Consider the following 19,734-nt stretch of genomic DNA (forward strand, 5'->3'; position numbering starts at 1 on the left):
AACGTTTTTAAACAAAAACATTGTGCTGTGTGTGATTGTGCACTAAGCCATGGGGGAATGTGGGGCAGTGGCCAGAGCGGCTGACTCTGGAGTATATGGCTCACAGCTCAATCCCCGGCGGCAGCTCAGCACCCTGTGACGCTGGGCAATAGCTCACAATCTCCCCAGCGCCTTGAGACTCCTAGGGGTGATTAGTTTGTGCCTTACAAATACCGGATACATACATACACATGCTATGCAGTAGTTTGGTGTACTGTTCTGGGTGGGTGGTGCAATGTCCCTAAGGTTGTAGTTGAAAGTACTGCCGGATGAGATGCACTGTTCGTTAAGTCACAGTTCCCTGTACAATATGGGCTGGTGCACTATGCCATTGACGGTGCACAGTGCACTAAGGAGATTGTGGTGAGCTGGTTTGCATGCCCCTGCTATGATGATTTTGGTGAACATGTATGTGTGTGAGTTTTTTACATTGTTGTATGTGCTCCTTCTCTGCATCTCATTCAAGTTTCTAGGTTTGACCTGTATTTGGTTCAGCTTTCTTTAACCAGTAGCTTCTTTGCTGCAGGAACCGTGAGACACTGTCAATCACTTCTTTGATTTACTCTACTTTGTCTGTAAAACTGACTTTTTCCCCTGAATGTTGACCATTTATCTTGAAGTTTTACGGTTCACTGCCGGAACTTGACTTTATTCCATGAGGTTTCCCAATGAGAGATAGCAGAAAAAAAAGTGCTAAAACGGGGTGTACTGGAGTGATTGAGAATTTCTGAAGATCAATACCCCTCCCACAGGCCCTAGTAATGTTTAATTCACACCCCAATATTTTCTGAAATGAAATATTTTCAGTTCGAATTATTCAGCCACAATCATTATTTGTAAGTTGGCTGATAGCTAGCAAGCGTCGATAAAACCAATAGGTATTGCTCTGTTTGATGTACGTCCAGTGTTGTGCGACACGCGTAGGTCATAGCAGAAAACTCAAACAGAGGCACTCCAATAATTGGTCATTGCCCTGCTTTACTTACGACAAAGAGTGATTCAATGTGTCACTCATTATTTGTAATTTAGCTGATGTTAGCGCTGGTAACACCAATAGGTGCTCTATTCCTTGCTGTATTTTTGTTTCTTTGGTTTGCTTCCTTACTGTCGGTCAACTAGGTAATGTAATGTCCTTCTGCTGTTTACTGTGTATGTAAAGCGCACTGATACCTACGGGTTAAGCTAGCGCTATATAAACTTTTAAATATGCACGTCGAGTGTTTTGTGACACGCGTGAGCCATAACAGAAAACTCACACAAAGGCACCAACATACTGGTCATTGCCCTACTTATGGCAAAGAGTGTTTCAATGTGTCACGCATTTGCCTGCAGATTGTCACCCACTCACACCAAGGCAGCTGATAGTGCTGCCATCTTCCTTTGCTGTCGCACCCTCTGCAGGCTTGCTATATCTCCCCGGGTACCTCTTGCCTGGTCTGTGCTCTCTTGCCTTGTGTGTATATTTCGCTTATGCCTCCATGCCTCTATCTGCACTTGCGCCGCGGTCCTCGCTAGAGCTGCTGTTCAAACCTTTCCCAAGCTGCATCGCGACGGTAACGGCTCTTGGGGGAAGCGAGCGTGCATCTTCCATCAACCTCGTGCCCCAGCCTCTAGCACGCGCGTCCCCCACCGGGCGCGTGCACCCTCAGATCAAACTCTTGTACCTTTCCACCGAGCGCGTGCTCCTCTCTCCGACCACCTGCTGCCCTACTACACAGGGCGAGCACGACAGTTCTCGTATCGCCCCCACCCCTCCGCCCCGCGCGCTCCCGTGACCCGGAAGCGCTACCGACCTGAAAGATGGCGGACTCGGCTCAGCAGCTACCGGCCACCCCGAGCCGGCACGAGAAGAGTCTGGGCCTCCTAACTACCAAGTTTGTGACGCTCCTGCAGGAAGCCAAGGATGGCGTGCTGGACCTCAAAGTGGTGAGAGAGAGCGCGTCGTCAGGTTGCAGCACGAAGAGCGCAAATCGTAAATGGTGAAAGAGAGTATTGAAAGTGTTGAGGAAAGTCTTAAACGGAGACAGGCGATGAGGGGCATGAAGAAGACTAGCCCCAAGACAGTGAAAGTAAAGCAAGGAGTGTCATGCGAGATACCAGAGGCTTTTGGGGCATCAGGGAGTGCTGCAGCTACAGCTGTGAGGGTAGACCCGGAGAGTGATGGACTAACAGTGAAGATTGGAGGGGAGCTTCTGAACTTTAAAGTGGTGAATGTAGGTTCTGTCTGTTCTGGGAAAGCGAAGCATTGACATTACTGGACACAAAGTGGTGAATGAATGGAGGCATGGGAGTGCTAGACTTGTTGTGATGCGTAGAGGTGTGGTTAGTGGGACTGAAAGTGCTGAATATAGTGTAAATCAGGTGGCTTGCCAAGTGCTGAACCTGTATTGTGGCGTGCATATGTGGACGGCCGGATCTGTGGCTGTTAGAGGGGCATGCGGAAGTCTGGACCTGTAGTGGTTAGTGGGCATGACAAGTACTTGATTTATACTGGAAGGGGCGTGAATTACTTGATTTATACTGGAAGGGGCGTGAATTGTTCCAAACAACCTATAAGGGTTCGCAGGTTCACAATCATTCTGTGACCACGAAGTTCAAGAAAGGTACCAAAAAGCACAGCACAGCAGAAATGTCAAACACATTAATTCCGTCTGTTTCAACGATAAGTTGGTGCAACTTCTCCCAACACCCGCTGCCAAAGGATGTATAAGAAACAAAATGTTCATAGAAAAAGGAAGGTGCACTCCAATGAAGTCAATTGCGCAGAATTTTTTTTTGAAAGTTCTTGTCTTTATTCGTATTCATTCATTTTCTTAAAAAAGGGCACAGCCAACGCTTTTCGTTCCCCGACATACACCCTATCAGGATATCACCGTTATGCGGATCCAAACAAGTTCCCAGCACCTGTAATAAGGTGCAAGCGTCCCGTGCCTCCAGAAGCCAGCAAAGGTTGGTGCTGACTCTGAGAATAGTTCAAGAATGTGGACTTTTGGGATGATTCAACCCTGGTGACGCATTCTAGTGAGGATTCGCGTTTACCTGACTTACAGCCATATTCATGAACCTGAATAGCGCTCGCAAATGGCCAGATTCTGAGAATCTGGCCGTTTGCGAGTGCGATTTTTGCATTTGGGATTCATCATCCCAAATGCAAAAATCGCTATTTGCGAACTCGCATATTTGCGAGGAATTGGATTTAAGGAATCTCTAATAGAGATTCCTTAAATACAATTCATCACCGTATTAGAAATTGCGAATTCGCAATATTTGGTCGCAATTTACCACAAAATCTGACTTTGTGGTAAATTGCGATAAACGATTAAAAAGCACTTTTGTGCATTTTTTTTCTTTTGCATGTTGCACACACACATGTGTGCACCCTTCAAATCGCAATCTTATTTGCGATTAGCAAATTGCTAATCGCAAATAAGGAATACTCCCCATTCATTCCTATGGGCCTTTTGGCCCATAGGAATGAATGGGGAGTTTTTCCTTATTTGCGATTAGCAATTTGCTAATCGCAAATAAGGAATCAGTAGGAATCGCAATAATTTTTGCTAATCCTACATGAATCCCGTTTTGCGAGTCCTTAATAGCGAATCGCTATAATTCGCTATTAGGGCCTCGCAAAACGGGAGATTGATGAATATGGCAGTTAGATTATAACTCTTTAGGTGCTTTCTCCATAAGCCCTGACGAAGTTCCTGTGGCACTAGGGGAACGAAACGCGTCAGCTGTGCCCTTTTTTTAAGAAAATGAATGAATACGAATGAAGACAAGAACTTTCAAAAAAAATTTCCGCACAATTAACTTCATTGGAGTGCACCTTCCTTTTTCTATGAACATTTTGTGACCACAAAGTGTTAAACCCCAACCCCACCCCAAGTTTCAAAAGTTCGAATAAGGGTAACAAAAACATCACCTGGAAATTACATTACACAACTTTTGGCCTGGTTATGACATCACAGGAATTCTCAGTTGAGGACCAGAGAAAAGAACCACGTAGCATCGGACACTTTTGTTTTTATCATATGTCAGTAACTAGCAGCAGATGTAAAGAATGCATTTCACATGACTGCCATGTTCTCAAAGTGTATTCGGAGAGCTCTTCCTACTCGGGAATCTGGGGTTTTCCTCCTAAAATATTTAAACTGTTACTTTCCAGTGAACAGTAGGATGACTAAAAGGAATTACAAAAAAAACATTGCATCAGATGATATGACTGTTGCATTGAGGAGGCTTGGTCTTCCCCGGTCAATCAATCTATCTGTGAGAACTCTAGAAAGTTACTTGCAAGTCTTCGTCAACTTGTTCTTTTTTGTGTGTTTTTTTTTAATATCACCCATTTAGGTTAATATTGCATTGAAACAGTCCCAACATATAGTTTTTGTGTACTTCTGTGTTGGCATATGTTATAACGAATCCCCGAGTTTTGACAGCACAACTTGTGTGTTGATGGCACATGAGCATCGTGATTGTTTACACTGATTCTAAATTATCGGTTATACGTACAAAAAAAAAGTTATTAGAAGTCATAAATTTAGTGCCGCAACATGCAATTAATAAAGTTCTGGTTCCGTTTTTAGTTTTGATAAAATCATCTTACCAGTCAGTCCCCGAATCTTAGCCCACAGTTAGATTTTTAGATCTAGCTTGACAGTGCACCTGTTGGTGACCTTATGCGATAAACAGGAAAAATATTTCATGTTTAGTATTAAGAGAGGGACTGTGTAACATCTACAAGTTGGTTGTCTCGAGTACAGCATTTTTGAATGGACAGAAAACATATTGCACCTTTTCCTTATGGGAAAGCTTGTGTCCCGTTCTACAGGCCTGTGTAATCCTAGCCATGGTCCCTGAGTGTGTATTGTGAAAAGTTATATTAAAGCCAGTAGGTCTCACAGATGCATTATGAAAAGCATTTGTTATTGTCAGTAAGCATTTAAGGGCGAATTGTTATTAGTCTACATTAATGCCTGCCCAGGGGTATCTTGCTACATGACATTTTCAGTGATTACCGCAGTAGATAAACATTTTGGTATTGGTTCCCTCTGACAAACCATGGAGATAGACGAATTGGACCAGGATAATCCTTGTTAGGCTTTTTTATGAGAGATAGTATTTTTCGTTGCTGAACTTAATTTTGTATACAATTGTAATTGTATGTCTGTATGCCTGGTAGTTGCCTTTTGGGAAATATGCTCAATACAGTAGCCCTGATTGGTTCACGTTGAAAAGTTGTGTCCAGTGCCATATTATGTCTAATCTGATTATTAGAAAAAGCTATGACTAAGGCTTTAGGTCAGGTTTATTTATTGTGAAAAGCATGTGTTAAACTCAGTAGGTCTTCAGAGGAGGATTGTTATTATACTGATTTACAGACTATAGACGGGTATTTTGTTAAATTGAATTACACTGATTACACCGGTATGTCTTTCTGCTCTGCTAAGCACAGGAGCGTTAAGATTTTCACTGTTAATCCTTGTTAGGCCTTTCTGAGAGGGGCTGAATATTGTTTTACCAAATGTAAATTTGTTTATAATTATTATGGTTGCTCCAACCTAAGTAGGCCTGTCTATGTTTGTAGTGTCAAGCTATTGTTAACTGCTACAGGCATTATTGGTGCATTGGCAAAACATGACGTCAGATTCCATAACGTGGTCTGTGTATTCTGAAAATGTAAGTCCAAGTCAGTAGGTCTGACTTCTTATTTAAATATACATGTAAATGTCTAAACCTGAACTTTAGTTATTAACTGTGAGAAGTTGGCCCGATATGCAACGTTCGCTATTCTAGCGACCGCTATGTATCGTTCCAACGACCCTTATGGTGTTTGGTTGTAAGTCAACCTATAGACCAGCTATCCTAGTAGCGTGGATACGAGCAGTCTAAGGCTAAAGACTCGAGAGGGCGCGTTAAGCCAGCTGTTTACCACACATGTACCCCTTGAACACCCAGTGAAAGGACACCACACAAGTGTTATGAAAATAAACAGTATATTTATTAAGAATCACAACAGCCCTGTACTCTTTATGAGGGCAGGGTACTAAGCACAAACCAAATCTCTTTAGCAAATACTTCAAGTGCACAATTAAAACAAGTGTCCGAGGACACGGAAAGATTAAGGTCTCGGGCGGACCCGATAAGGCAAGTCGGAAGCGAGGGACTCAGGACCCTAGAGTAAGGAGGCTATGCAGGCACCGAAATGCCGAGTTACCTAGCCACGAGGGCTGCGGCTGCACAAGTCTTACAGGCGTCGGGGTCTTCGCTGACGAGCCAGGAGCCGGAAGAAAAGGAGTTGCTGGCCGGCGACCAGTGCTGAATAGTTCGTAGAGATCCAAGCCTGGATCGGAGATTGATGAAACCTGAAAGCAGAGGGGACCAAGTTCGTACTACTAGCCAGTAGTCAGAGGGTACCAGGAAGGCACCGGTTGGCCGTCACCTCGACCAGGTGAGTGGGCGACGCTAGGCTCTGCAGTCTCACGGACCAGGAGGCGTTGTCGGCGACCACGGTGGAGGTGCGAGCTGTCCCACGAAGGATGATGCTGTCGGCGTCGCTGGGCCCAGGATGGGGCAACAAGCCTTGGCAGATCTCAGGGCCACGTGGTGGGCCTAAGATGGCGTCTTGAGTGGACCAGGAGGGTCCGGGGTGCTTCTTGCAAAGATGGAAGCAAGGGCCAGTCTGGAGCAACCAGACCAGCAGTGATGATTCTCGGATGTCGTCACAGAAGGGCACAAGCCAGCGGCTAGTGACCAGACAACGTGCTGAGCAGCGAGCAGAAGGGCCCCACGCAGATCGTGGAGATGCTGGGAGACTGCACTTCGGTGCTGGAGCGGCTCAGGGTCGGGGCTTCTCGGACCCCAGAGCACTCACCAGAGAGTTACCTCGATGGTCGTGCTGGTTTTAAGAGCGTGCAGGTTCTGATGATGGCCGGTCCCTCGAGGTCTCGTCGCACCCACAGATCACAGCTGAGCTGATGACGTGGGTAGAGGTCAGAGGTGCCAGGGAAGCCGGTTCTCGTCGAGCTGGGCCGTCGGATTCCTTGAGGAAGGACTTGCAGCAAACCGCAGAGTTCTTAGTTGGTGCCCGCTGATGCAGGGTGACTACTCCTTAGTCACAAGGGAGAAATCTTGAGAAGAGTCTTGAATGTCCTTTCGTAGAAAGTAGTTCTTGAATCAAAGATGATCTAATTTGGAAGGGTCCCCGCTCCGGTCTTTATTCTAAAGAAAGGGGTGGGTACATGACTAGGTCCTGCCCTAAGGGTGGGACCAGGAAGGGGGGTAGTTACACCCCTCTCCCCTGCCGGACTTTCCCCAGGCCAGGGCTGTCGCCCCTGGAACTGGTTCTAACCGGCAGATGCGTAGTGAGCACCGGGGTGCCACTCCGCAGTCACCTTCTCGCCAAAGCCCTACCTACCCAGAATACACAAACCCTGTCTGGGACGGTGCGAACACCGCCCTCGACAGGAAACCCTTTGTCCAAGCGCTCCTCGCTGGAAGGACTCCCAGCAGCAGGAGGTCAGACTCGTGTCTGTGGTGGCAGCATCCATTTTGTGGAGCTGAGGCTTTAGTTAACTTTAACCGGGGTTCACAGTTACGTACATGTCGTGTCCCTCTAGAAGGGTGGAATGCTAACCTCATCGCCAGAATTGGTGAGAGGGCAGCACCCCGATTCGTATGACACCTTACTCGACATGCCTTGATAACGCGACACCGGAGTTACCGATATGGTACGCGTTCTCATGGAACAGCTATTGGGTCTTGATTCCGCAAGCTGCAACCGGGCTCGGCTCGGGCCTGAACCTAGCTCACACGAGCCCACGCACTCTGCCTTCAGGATCGTTAAGGCCTGCCATAGGAGTGACTGATAGGAACTCTGGTGTCCATTGTATGGTTAGATATAGAGCTACTATACCTAAAGCGAAGGGTGGTTACACGTCTTCGCCCCAGCTGTCGTGCAGCCAGTTGTGTCAAATTTAGGAGGCCAGCCAGGGGTGGCATAATACATGCTTCAGCCCCTGGCGGCCCTGGGTACACCTATGCCCTGCGTTACGGGGTCTGATAAGGTGGCCCAGTACCAATTGGTAAATGCACCTCGGGTACATATCGTAATTTAGAAAGAGAACAGCCAGGCTGTGGGTCTGATTAGCAGGCCCACAGCCAGAGAAAGTCGTAAACCAGTGAAACAAAAGCAAAAAAATCTGGGTGATCATAGGATTGCAGACCCTACTCTCCTACATGACCCCCCCCCCAAACGTCGGAACAATAAGCTAACCTTGACCAGGTGAGTCTTCTTGTTCTAAGTGGAAATATCTGGAGAGCCCATCGGCATTGCCATGATCAGTACCAGGTCTATGTTCCACTGTAAAGTCCATCCCCTGTAGGGAAATGGACCACCTAAGCAGTTTGGGGTTTTCACCCTTCATCTGATTTAGCCACAAGAGGGGCTTATGGTCGGTCTGAATCTTGAAGTGAGTGCCAAACAAGTATGGCCTCAGCTTCTTCAGGGCCCAAACCACAGCAAAGGCCTCCCTCTCAATAGCTGACCAATTCTTCTCTCTAGGGGTCAGCCTTCTGCTTATAAAAGCAATGGGCTGGTCTTGACCATCAAAATTCAGTTGAGAAAGAACAGCTCCCACACCCAACTCAGAAGCATCTGTTTGGACAATGAATGGTTTGGAGTAGTCCGGACTCTTGAGGATAGGCGCCGTGCACATGGCCTGCTTTAGGTCATCGAATGCTTTTTGACAGCTCGCTGTCCACTGAACTTTTTTTGGCATTTTCTTACTTGTCAGTTCGTTTAATGGTGTCACAATTGAACCATAGTTCCTGACAAACTTCCTATAGTAACCAGTCAGGCCCAAGAAAGCTCGAACCTGAGTCTGGGTGGTTGGAGGAGCCCAGTCCCTGATTGACTGTATCTTGCTCTCCAGTGGCTGAACCTGACCTCCACCTACAAGGTGGCCCAGGTATACAACCTGTGTCTGCCCTATCTGGCACTTGGTGGCCTTGATAGTGAGACCTGCTGCTTGCAGTGCCTCTAACGTCTTCCGCAGGTGGACCAGGTGATCCTCCCAGGTGGAGCTAAAGACAGCGATATCGTCAAGATACGCCGCACAGAAGTCATCCAGCCCAGTAAGGACTTGATTCACCAACCGTTGGAAGGTGGCAGGTGCATTTTTCAGACCAAAGGGCATTACCACGAACTGATAATGCCCGCCAGGGGTTGAAAATGCGGTTTTAGGCTTGGCGTCCTCAGCTAACCTGATTTGCCAATACCCAGCTGTCAGGTCAAACGTACTTAAGTAGTTGGCCGAAGCCAATCTATCGATGAGCTCGTCTGCCCTTGGTATTGGGTGGGCGTCAGTCTTAGTGACTGCATTGAGACCCCTGTAGTCTACGCAAAACCTCATCTCTCTCTTACCACCCTGGGTGTGAGGTTTCGGCACTAGAACTACGGGACTAGCCCAAGGGCTATCCGAGGGTTCAATGACTCCCAGCTCCAACATTTTCTTCACTTCACTCTTGATGCAGTCTCTAACGTGATCAGGCTGCCTGTAGATTTTACTCTTGACGGGCAAGCTGTCACCAGTGTCAACCTCATGGGTGCACCAATCGGTCTGACTGGGTGTTAGAGAAAACATATGTCTGAACGACTGAAGAACCTGTTTACAGTCGCTCTGTTGATGTTCGGAGAGGCTGCCACAAAAGACAACACCATCTACCGAGCCATCGTCAGGATTCTGAGTGAGCAGGTCGGGGAGAGGGTCACTCTCCTCTTCCTGTCCCTCATCTAGGGCCATGAGCAAACTCATGTCCTTCCTGTCGACATATGCTTTTAGCCTGTTGACATGAAGCACCCTGTGGGGGCTCCGGGGAGTTCCCAGGTCGACCAGGTAGGTGACCTCTCCCTTTTTCTCCAGGATGGTGTAGGGCCCGGACCATTTGTCCTTGAGTGCTGCTGGGGCCACTGGCTCCAACACCCACACCTTCTGTCCGGGCTGGTAAACAGTCAAGACAGCCTTTTGGTCATGCCAAGCTTTTTGGAGTTCTTGGCTGGCCTTAAGGTTTTCAGATGCCTTTTCCATGTATTCAGCCATCCGCGAGCGGAGGCCAAGCACATAGTCCACTATGTTGGCTGCAGGCTTTTTGAGAGGTCTCTCCCATCCTTCCTTCACCAAACACAGGGGTCCCCTTACAGGATGCCCGTACAAAAGTTCAAAAGGGCTGTAGCCAACCCCCTTCTGCGGGACTTCTCTGTAGGCGAACAAGAGGCAGGGGATCAGGACGTCCCATCTACGCCGAAGCTTTTCCGGTAGTCCATGAATCATCCCTTTTAGGGTCCTGTTGAATCTCTCAACAAGCCCATTGCATTGTGGATGATAGGGTGTAGTGAACTTGTAGTTAACACCACATTCCTTCCACATAGCAGTTAAGTAGCTCGACATAAAGTTTGCACCTCTGTCGGAGACGACCTCCTTAGGGAAGCCCACTCTGGAGAACACTCCAACTAGGGCTCTTGCCACAACAGGTGCTGTAGTGGTCCTAAGGGGAATAGCTTCAGGATACCTGGTGGCATGATCCACTACCACCAGTATAAACTTGTGCCCTGATGCTGTAGGTGGTTCCATGGGACCGACGAAGTCGATCCCCACCTGTTCAAAGGGCACCCCCACCACAGGCATTGGTATAAGGGGGGCCTTTGTCGTGCCACCTGACTTACCACTGGCTTGGCAAGTGACACAGGATCGGCAAAACTCCTTGGTATCTTCGTTCATGTGAGGCCAGTGAAAGTGTGAGACAAGCCTGCCCCACGTTTTCGTCTGGCCTAAGTGACCTGCTAAGGGAATCTCGTGGGCCAAGGTAAGTAGGAAACCACGCTGAGACAAGGGTACAACCAGCCTCCTGGTCATGCCAGGCTTGGGGTCTCTTGACTCAGTGTACAGGAGTCCATCCTCCCAGTATACCTTGTGGGTACCTGTGGCGTTCCCAGCAGCCTCAGCAGCAGCCTGCTGTCTGAGGGGTTCAAGAGAAGGGCAGTCTAACTGGTCCTTTCCCAGGTCTTCCCTTGAGGGTCCCCCTGAACCCAAGAATTCAACTTGATCAAGTTCGAATTCCCTAGGCTCAGTTTCCCTCAATTCCTGTAGGTCAGCCTCCTCTGAGACTTGATCCTCGACCTGGGGCAAGGGGGAAGGCGCAGCCTTAACCCTACTGCTCTTTTTCTTGGGAGGTGTCTGGTCCGTTGTTCCAGGATCCAGCACCTGTTCAGTGGGGCATTTCCTGACCTGTGACCTAGTCACAGCGAACACATGTGCTGGCAAACCTAACATTTCCATGTGAGTCCGGTGCTCCACTTCTGACCATTGTGATGACTCCAAATCATTGCCCAACAAACAATCTACTGGGAGGTCTGGACTAACTACAACCTTCTTTTGGCCAGTTACCCCTCCCCAGGAGAAAGCTACAATTGCCATACTGTGATTGGTAGTGACATTGCTTGCATTGGTCACCAGGAATTCTGTACCTGGCATGATCTGTCCAGGGTCCACAAAGTTAGGCGTCACCATGGTGACGCTGGCACAAGTGTCCCTATAGGCCTGAGCCATCTTTCCATTTATGAAAGGCGTCTGTCGGTATTTGCCCAAAGTATTGGGGCTTACGTCAGGGGATACGTCCGCGTCCCCTGTACTGACAAGGACAGCCTGAGTGAGTGTGCCAACTAAGTTGTCACGCCCCTCAGAACCCAGGGTTAACCCTACTAAACCCTTGGGAGGCGCACTACCACTGCTGACTGTACTAGGGGGCACAGGTGCCTTAGGGGCTGCAGTGGCAGGAGTCTGCCCTCCTCCTTTCTTGGTGCACTCACTAAACCAGTGAGATTTACTTTTACAGTACTGGCACCATCTTTTGGATTGGCCTTCTTTCTTCTTTTGGGGAGCCTGACCCCCACCCTCTTTGGGTTGTTGGGGACCTGTCGAAGACTTCTGGTCATTTTGTTCCCCTTTAGAATCTTTACCCTTCTGGTCTGCTTTCTTCTGACCACCTTGATTCTGGCCCTGGTTCTGTTTAACTCTTGTACGAACCCATCTGTCTGCCTTCTTTCCCAATTCTTGGGGAGAGGTCAGATCCGAGTCGACAAGATGCTGATGCAACAACCGGTTCTGACAATTGTTTAAAATTTGTTCTCTCATCATCAAATTATACAATCCTTGATAATCAGTAACCTTACTGCCCAGCAACCAGCCCTCAAAAGCCTTAGTGGCACAATCGACAAAATCAGACCAATCTTGAGACTGCGTTTTCTGGGTATCCCTGAACAGCACCCTGTACTGCTCAGTGGTTAGGCCGAACCCTTCAACGAGTGTATTTTTCAAGATTTGGTAATTGTTAGCATCCTCCACCCTTGTGGTGAGGAGCTTGTCTCTTCCTTTTCCTTCAAAGGAGAGCCACAAGATAGCTGCCCACTGACTCTGGGGAACACCCTGCACAGTGCAGGCCCTCTCCAAAGCAGTAATCCATTTGTGGATGTCGTCCCCTTGTTTAAAGGGGGGCACTATCTTACCAAGGTGTTTCGTATCGAAACTCTTTTCCCTATTACTAGGTACATTGCTGCCACCAGTGGGGACTGCCCCACTTAACTGTTGCTCTCTAGCAAAGGCAAGCCTTTCTTTGGCCAGGGCAAGTTCTTCCCTTTCAATCCTTAGATTGGCTGCCCTTTCCTTAGCTTCGTACACTCTCCTCTGAGGGGACGTCATCCCTCTCTGAGACGAGTTGTGAGAGCCATTGGTTTGAAGGGATCTGCCAGAGCCTCTTGACAGAGATCGGGCTCGTCCATTCCCAATGTTAAGCTGACCTGATAGTGGCCCCAGGGGTCCCCCAGTACCGCTATCATGTTTGCTTAAGTTGGACCTGCTTAGTCTGACGACTTCTACCTGTCCCTTATCTGCCTCATCCCCAGAGAGATCCTCATCCTCATCCTCCTCCACATCTTCGTTCTCAGTTGCGAGGTGGATGAGGTCAGGATCGTCTCGGGTTCCCTCGAGGGGAGGCATGTCTCCTTCTGGATTAGAAGAGCTACGAAGTTTCTCAGCTCTTCTGGCATCATAAGTCTCCAAGAGACCAATCAGAAAGGACGTTGTGGGGTTAGACCCCTGCTGAATCTTCCTGGAGTGACAGTCGTCTTAACTCCTTGAAGCTCAGCACAGTATATCCTGAAGGGATGACCTGTGGAGGGTCAACTGACACAAGGGGAGACCCAGAGTTTCCTCCTTTGTCCGACATACTGTTTCTAGTGTGGTGTAAGTGATGCACCTACCTACACTACGTGTTTACCTACTGTACCCTTGCTAAGAGTTGTAGCCAAGGTGTGCTAAGCCTTGAGGAGCTACACCAGCTGGTTCAGTAGAACTCAGAGTATTCTAAGCTTTAGTTATATGTACTAACAGTACTTGTGTGATCTTTCAACAAGATATTCTTAGGATACGTGTGGTAAAACAACAGCAAGCTCAAATCCCAACCGCTGCTCACCAATGTGAGAAGTTGGCCCGATATGCAACGTTCGCTATTCTAGCGACCGCTATGTATCGTTCCAACGACCCTTATGGTGTTTGGTTGTAAGTCAACCTATAGACCAGCTATCCTAGTAGCGTGGATACGAGCAGTCTAAGGCTAAAGACTCGAGAGGGCGCGTTAAGCCAGCTGTTTACCACACATGTACCCCTTGAACACCCAGTGAAAGGACACCACACAAGTGTTATGAAAATAAACAGTATATTTATTAAGAATCACAACAGCCCTGTACTCTTTATGAGGGCAGGGTACTAAGCACAAACCAAATCTCTTTAGCAAATACTTCAAGTGCACAATTAAAACAAGTGTCCGAGGACACGGAAAGATTAAGGTCTCGGGCGGACCCGATAAGGCAAGTCGGAAGCGAGGGACTCAGGACCCTAGAGTAAGGAGGCTATGCAGGCACCGAAATGCCGAGTTACCTAGCCACGAGGGCTGCGGCTGCACAAGTCTTACAGGCGTCGGGGTCTTCGCTGACGAGCCAGGAGCCGGAAGAAAAGGAGTTGCTGGCCGGCGACCAGTGCTGAATAGTTCGTAGAGATCCAAGCCTGGATCGGAGATTGATGAAACCTGAAAGCAGAGGGGACCAAGTTCGTACTACTAGCCAGTAGTCAGAGGGTACCAGGAAGGCACCGGTTGGCCGTCACCTCGACCAGGTGAGTGGGCGACGCTAGGCTCTGCAGTCTCACGGACCAGGAGGCGTTGTCGGCGACCACGGTGGAGGTGCGAGCTGTCCCACGAAGGATGATGCTGTCGGCGTCGCTGGGCCCAGGATGGGGCAACAAGCCTTGGCAGATCTCAGGGCCACGTGGTGGGCCTAAGATGGCGTCTTGAGTGGACCAGGAGGGTCCGGGGTGCTTCTCGCAAAGATGGAAGCAAGGGCCAGTCTGGAGCAACCAGACCAGCAGTGATGATGCTCGGATGTCGTCACAGAAGGGCACAAGCCAGCGGCTAGTGACCAGACAACGTGCTGAGCAGCGAGCAGAAGGGCCCCACGCAGATCGTGGAGATGCTGGGAGACTGCACTTCGGTGCTGGAGCGGCTCAGGGTCGGGGCTTCTCGGACCCCAGAGCACTCACCAGAGAGTTACCTCGATGGTCGTGCTGGTTTTAAGAGCGTGCAGGTTCTGATGATGGCCGGTCCCTCGAGGTCTCGTCGCACCCACAGATCACAGCTGAGCTGATGACGTGGGTAGAGGTCAGAGGTGCCAGGGAAGCCGGTTCTCGTCGAGCTGGGCCGTCGGATTCCTTGAGGAAGGACTTACAGCAAACCGCAGAGTTCTTAGTTGGTGCCCGCTGATGCAGGGTGACTACTCCTTAGTCACAAGGGAGAAATCTTGAGAAGAGTCTTGAATGTCCTTTCGTAGAAAGTAGTTCTTGAATCAAAGATGATCTAATTTGGAAGGGTCCCCGCTCCGGTCTTTATTCTAAAGAAAGGGGTGGGTACATGACTAGGTCCTGCCCTAAGGGTGGGACCAGGAAGGGGGGTAGTTACACCCCTCTCCCCTGCCGGACTTTCCCCAGGCCAGGGCTGTCGCCCCTGGAACTGGTTCTAACCGGCAGATGCGTAGTGAGCACCGGGGTGCCACTCCGCAGTCACCTTCTCGCCAAAGCCCTACCTACCCAGAATACACAAACCCTGTCTGGGACGGTGCGAACACCGCCCTCGACAGGAAACCCTTTGTCCAAGCGCTCCTCGCTGGAAGGACTCCCAGCAGCAGGAGGTCAGACTCGTGTCTGTGGTGGCAGCATCCATTTTGTGGAGCTGAGGCTTTAGTTAACTTTAACCGGGGTTCACAGTTACGTACATGTCGTGTCCCTCTAGAAGGGTGGAATGCTAACCTCATCGCCAGAATTGGTGAGAGGGCAGCACCCCGATTCGTATGACACCTTACTCGACATGCCTTGATAACGCGACACCGGAGTTACCGATATGGTACGCGTTATCATGGAACAGCTATTGGGTCTTGATTCCGCAAGCTGCAACCGGGCTCGGCTCGGGCCTGAACCTAGCTCACACGAGCCCACGCACTCTGCCTTCAGGATCGTTAAGGCCTGCCATAGGAGTGACTGATAGGAACTCGGGTGTCCATTGTATGGTTAGATATAGAGCTACTATACCTAAAGGGAAGGGTGGTTACACGTCTTCGCCCCAGCTGTCGTGCAGCCAGTTGTGTCAAATTTAGGAGGCCAGCCAGGGGTGGCATAATACATGCTTCAGCCCCTGGCGGCCCTGGGTACACCTATGCCCTGCGTTACGGGGTCTGATAAGGTGGCCCAGTACCAATTGGTAAATGCACCTCGGGTACATATCGTAATTTAGAAAGAGAACAGCCAGGCTGTGGGTCTGATTAGCAGGCCCACAGCCAGAGAAAGTCGTAAACCAGTGAAACAAAAGCAAAAAATCTGGGTGATCATAGGATTGCAGACCCTACTCTCCTACATTAACTGCCAAAGAAAATGATCTGAGGTATTTGAGTTGTTAGGTATCAACTCAATTTGTGACAAGAACTTGGCAAAACAGTGAAGTGTCTCCATATATTGATGGCCTACCTAATGCAGCACTGAGATGAGCAGTACTTAGTTTTAGAATTGGGAGGAATATTTTTCTATTATGTCCAATGGCAAAGAACGTAATGGTTGACAATAATAGAAACTGTACTTGTGGCCTGTATCTAAGATGTAATTCACTGCACATTTTATTAAATCGTATATGGTTCCTCCCAGCAAGTAAAACTTTTTAAAGGCCAATTTTTAAGTAGTACGGCTTTTTTTTTAGATCAAAGACAAGGAACAGAGTTTTTAATGGATTTCAGGTGTTTGGTTTTGACCAGCACAATAGGAAGATTTTTAATAGCTGTGAATGACTTTTAAAATACATTTTAACAGTTTTGTTTCAGTTTTTTAACAATCAAGTATTTATACATTCAATATGTATGCTGTGGTTTCACGACTATGATCTGAATAAACATATCGTTTCGTCTTTTGAGATACTTACACTGATGAGCCAATTATAAAGGCTTCATGCCTGATAGGTTCATTGGATAAAGTTGTTTCCGAGTCACAGGTCTGACATTTGTTTATTAAAAGCTATGACAAAGACAAAAGGCCTGATTTATTTATTATGAAACGCACATGCCAATAGGCTTTTAAAGGTGTAATGTTATTGCACTTGTTTGTAGCATGCACACCAATTTTGTTATGTCATTTCACAAACGACCTCTGTAGACATTCATTTTGACAAACCTTAAGAATAGAAGATTTGTGCTGTATTAATTTTTGCTTTCATCCATGAAAGCATACAGCTGCCAGCCCATTTCAACCATTGGCTGTCTTCTCCTGAGAGTGGCAGCATTTGTCTGATCGCATGTGCACATTGACCTAAAATGAGTGTACTTCCGTGCAAGGCCTGGTGGGCAATGCAAGGCCTGGTGAACTATCACTTAATTATCAATTATTTCCTTTTTAGGTTTCGCTGGGGGGCGGAGCCGTTAGGCTCCTCCTCCAGAGAAATCTGTAGTTTCTAGTATGGGTGACTTGAACACGCCCCTCTGCTTCATTGGCTAGCTCCATAAATGGAGGATAGCCATTGGAACAGAGAAGCGTCCGTCAATGCCGGACCAGACACGGGGGCGAGATTCTTTGGCTTTTGCCGACGTCACGCGACGCCGGGAACGCCCCCGAGTCTGTTCCGGCATTGCCGGCACCCACCTTCCTGCTCCGGCCGTCTTCTGCGTCTCTCCTCCCCCTTTCCCGCCCCCTCCCGCAGTCAGTCCGAAGCGCTGTGCTTCCCCCTGAGCGCTTTTTGTGCACAGCCGTTTTGCCCGTGAAAATCACCGCCGCAGCCCCGGGGCCGCGGAGAAGCCGAGGGAACCACCGCTGACGTCACCCGGGAGCCGCGCTGCCATTGGTTCAGGCTGCGGGAGGCTCGCCGGGTGACCTGCGCGGTGATTGGCTGCTTGAGTGAGGAGAAACCAGGAAGCGGACGGGAGGCCACCCCGCGCTCCTGCCGGGAAGAAGAAGGAACCGTCCTCCGGCGAGGCTCTCCCGAGGAGAGAGCCCTGCGACCGTCACCCAGAAGAGCCCAGCGGAGAGGAGCCGCCGCCGCCTCAGACAACCGGTGAGTGCGGGCGGGCTCCTGGTCGACGGCTCTATCTGTCTTATGCTTGCTCCGATTCAAGGGCGTTTTTGCGTTTTCTTCTCCTTCTGACGTAATTTCTTCGTGGGGTGTGAACAAATGTTCTGTCTCCACCTGATTCGGGGTGCGTTTTCGCGTTTTCTTCCGTGGGCGTTTTTTTTGCTTTCTGTTTCTTTCGGCCGGCCAATCCCTGCGCGGCCGGAAGTCCCGTGGGCGTGGCTTATTGTTTGTCGTCCTGTTTTGGCTCCACGAAGCTGGCCCCAGGTGAGGAGGAACTGTTGGCCGCAGGCGCCAGGCCCAACTGGCCCCTCGGACCCACGCCCAGTCAGAGCCGCTTCCAGGTGGATCCGGTGACGGAGGGAGAAGCCCGAGACGACGAGGACAGCGGCGCTGACTCTCCGGAGCCCTCGGCGCACGGCGGGGTGAGCTTCCAGAACGGGGACACGGCGCTCGCAGTTTGTGCAATGGGCAGGAGCTACCGACCTGAATTTGGAAAGAATCTACAAGGGTGAGTGATCTAAGCTATGGAAGTGTAAGATATTGGACGAGAGAGGCACAAGTTAGAAACAGAATTAATTAAACAATGTATTTGGGAAATGGAGCACAGCTTTATTAAAGTCGCTGGGTTGGGGAACCGGGTCTTTTATAGATCTTAGATGCTTCTCTACAGCTTTTAAATCCCCTTTTTCGAATAACTAGCTAAATCCCTCCCAAATCTCTTGGGATCGTCCCATTACACCCCGTTCCCGCCCCCCTACCGCTGCCTCGCTCTCCGTGTCTCCCCGGCCCCGTTCCCGCCCCCCTACCTGCACAACCAGTCCTTGGCCTCTCTGCTGCGTGCACAGAACCGGGAGCCGAACTGTACGACCAGAACACATCACTAATGAGGCAGAATCACTCCTAAAAGCCACTCTGGATGCACAATGACAACCGAGCAAAAGTCGCCAGAAGGCTCGTATGAGGCAGTTCGAATAGATGCAGAATCCGAGCGGGATAAGTCAGCAGAGCACCAGCGCAGTGTGTTTGCAGTGCGTGCTTTTACAGGGAACTCATTCTAACAAGGACATTTTAATAAGGTAATGGGAGTTTTATTGCAGCGTGGTTTTTCTTGGGCTTCTTTGAAATGATCCAGACTGCGCGAGATTCCCCTCCCATTTCCTTTTCCCCTGCCGTGTGGGCTTCACGAGGCTTCCCATATATCTGCGTATATATCAGTTTGTCTCTTTAAGGGACTTCAGAGCCGGATGCGTTTGGTTGTCTTTGTACTCTGTAGCCCTGCCTACATGTGCGTTACGTTGTATTATGCTGTATGGCACTAGATATATGCGGTACATTAAACTTTACTACAGGAAGTGTGCAATTCTAGTTTGAACCTGCATTTGCTACTCTGCAATACGTTGTGCTCTGCATTACTCCATTCGACGCTGAATAGATTGCTTGTAAACTGAATAGTGCTGAATATGTAATTCTCTCGGCGAAGAGTATAATGTTGGGTACATGGGGTTCCTGAGATTCTTACTACACAGTGCAGTGCTACCAGTAGTATCTTGAACATGATGAATTATATAAAGTTTAATCTAAAATTAACTTTACTGCGCTGAATAAACGGCTCCCTTTGCAGTGCGCAGTACAGCGCCGTGTACCTGTGTGTTGCAAACACTAAGGAACTAGAGGTGGTTTATATTCTGGGTGTCAGACCTCATACTTGAGCTACTACAGCGTGTTCGAATCCAACTTTCACGAGATAGGCACATGTGAGTCGTAACATTTCAAGATCGGCACGTGCTGTCACACAACTTATGATACATTGTGTTTTTAATATCTTCTTTATGACTCTCAGTGCGTCGTGTATCCAGGAATGCCTTAAGCCGTGGCTGTCCATAATTATATGTGGTAGTATCTTGGTTCTAGGGTGACAGACTGTTTTGTCATCATCTCCAAGTTGCCGTGACTCTATTGAAATGTGTGTGTTCTCTTTTTTTTTTCTTG

At 48.9% G+C, this 19,734-nt stretch overlaps 1 protein-coding gene across 1 annotated transcript in view; it reads left to right on the top strand.

The window, feature by feature from the left end:
• The first annotated feature begins 1,594 nt into the window (after nucleotides 1–1,594).
• E2F4 (E2F transcription factor 4) overlaps nucleotides 1,595–19,734 on the top strand; it is a 362,041-nt gene continuing 343,901 nt past the window's right edge. The window contains exon 1 of the mRNA XM_086947763.1: nucleotides 1,595–1,965. Coding sequence (XP_086803889.1) covers nucleotides 1,840–1,965 — 126 coding nt within the window. The 5' untranslated portion in view covers nucleotides 1,595–1,839. The remainder of the gene's footprint in view (nucleotides 1,966–19,734) is intronic.

The sequence above is a fragment of the Lissotriton vulgaris genome, chromosome 12, assembly GCF_964263255.1.
Source record: "Lissotriton vulgaris chromosome 12, aLisVul1.2, whole genome shotgun sequence".
NCBI classification, from domain to species: domain Eukaryota; kingdom Metazoa; phylum Chordata; class Amphibia; order Caudata; family Salamandridae; genus Lissotriton; species Lissotriton vulgaris.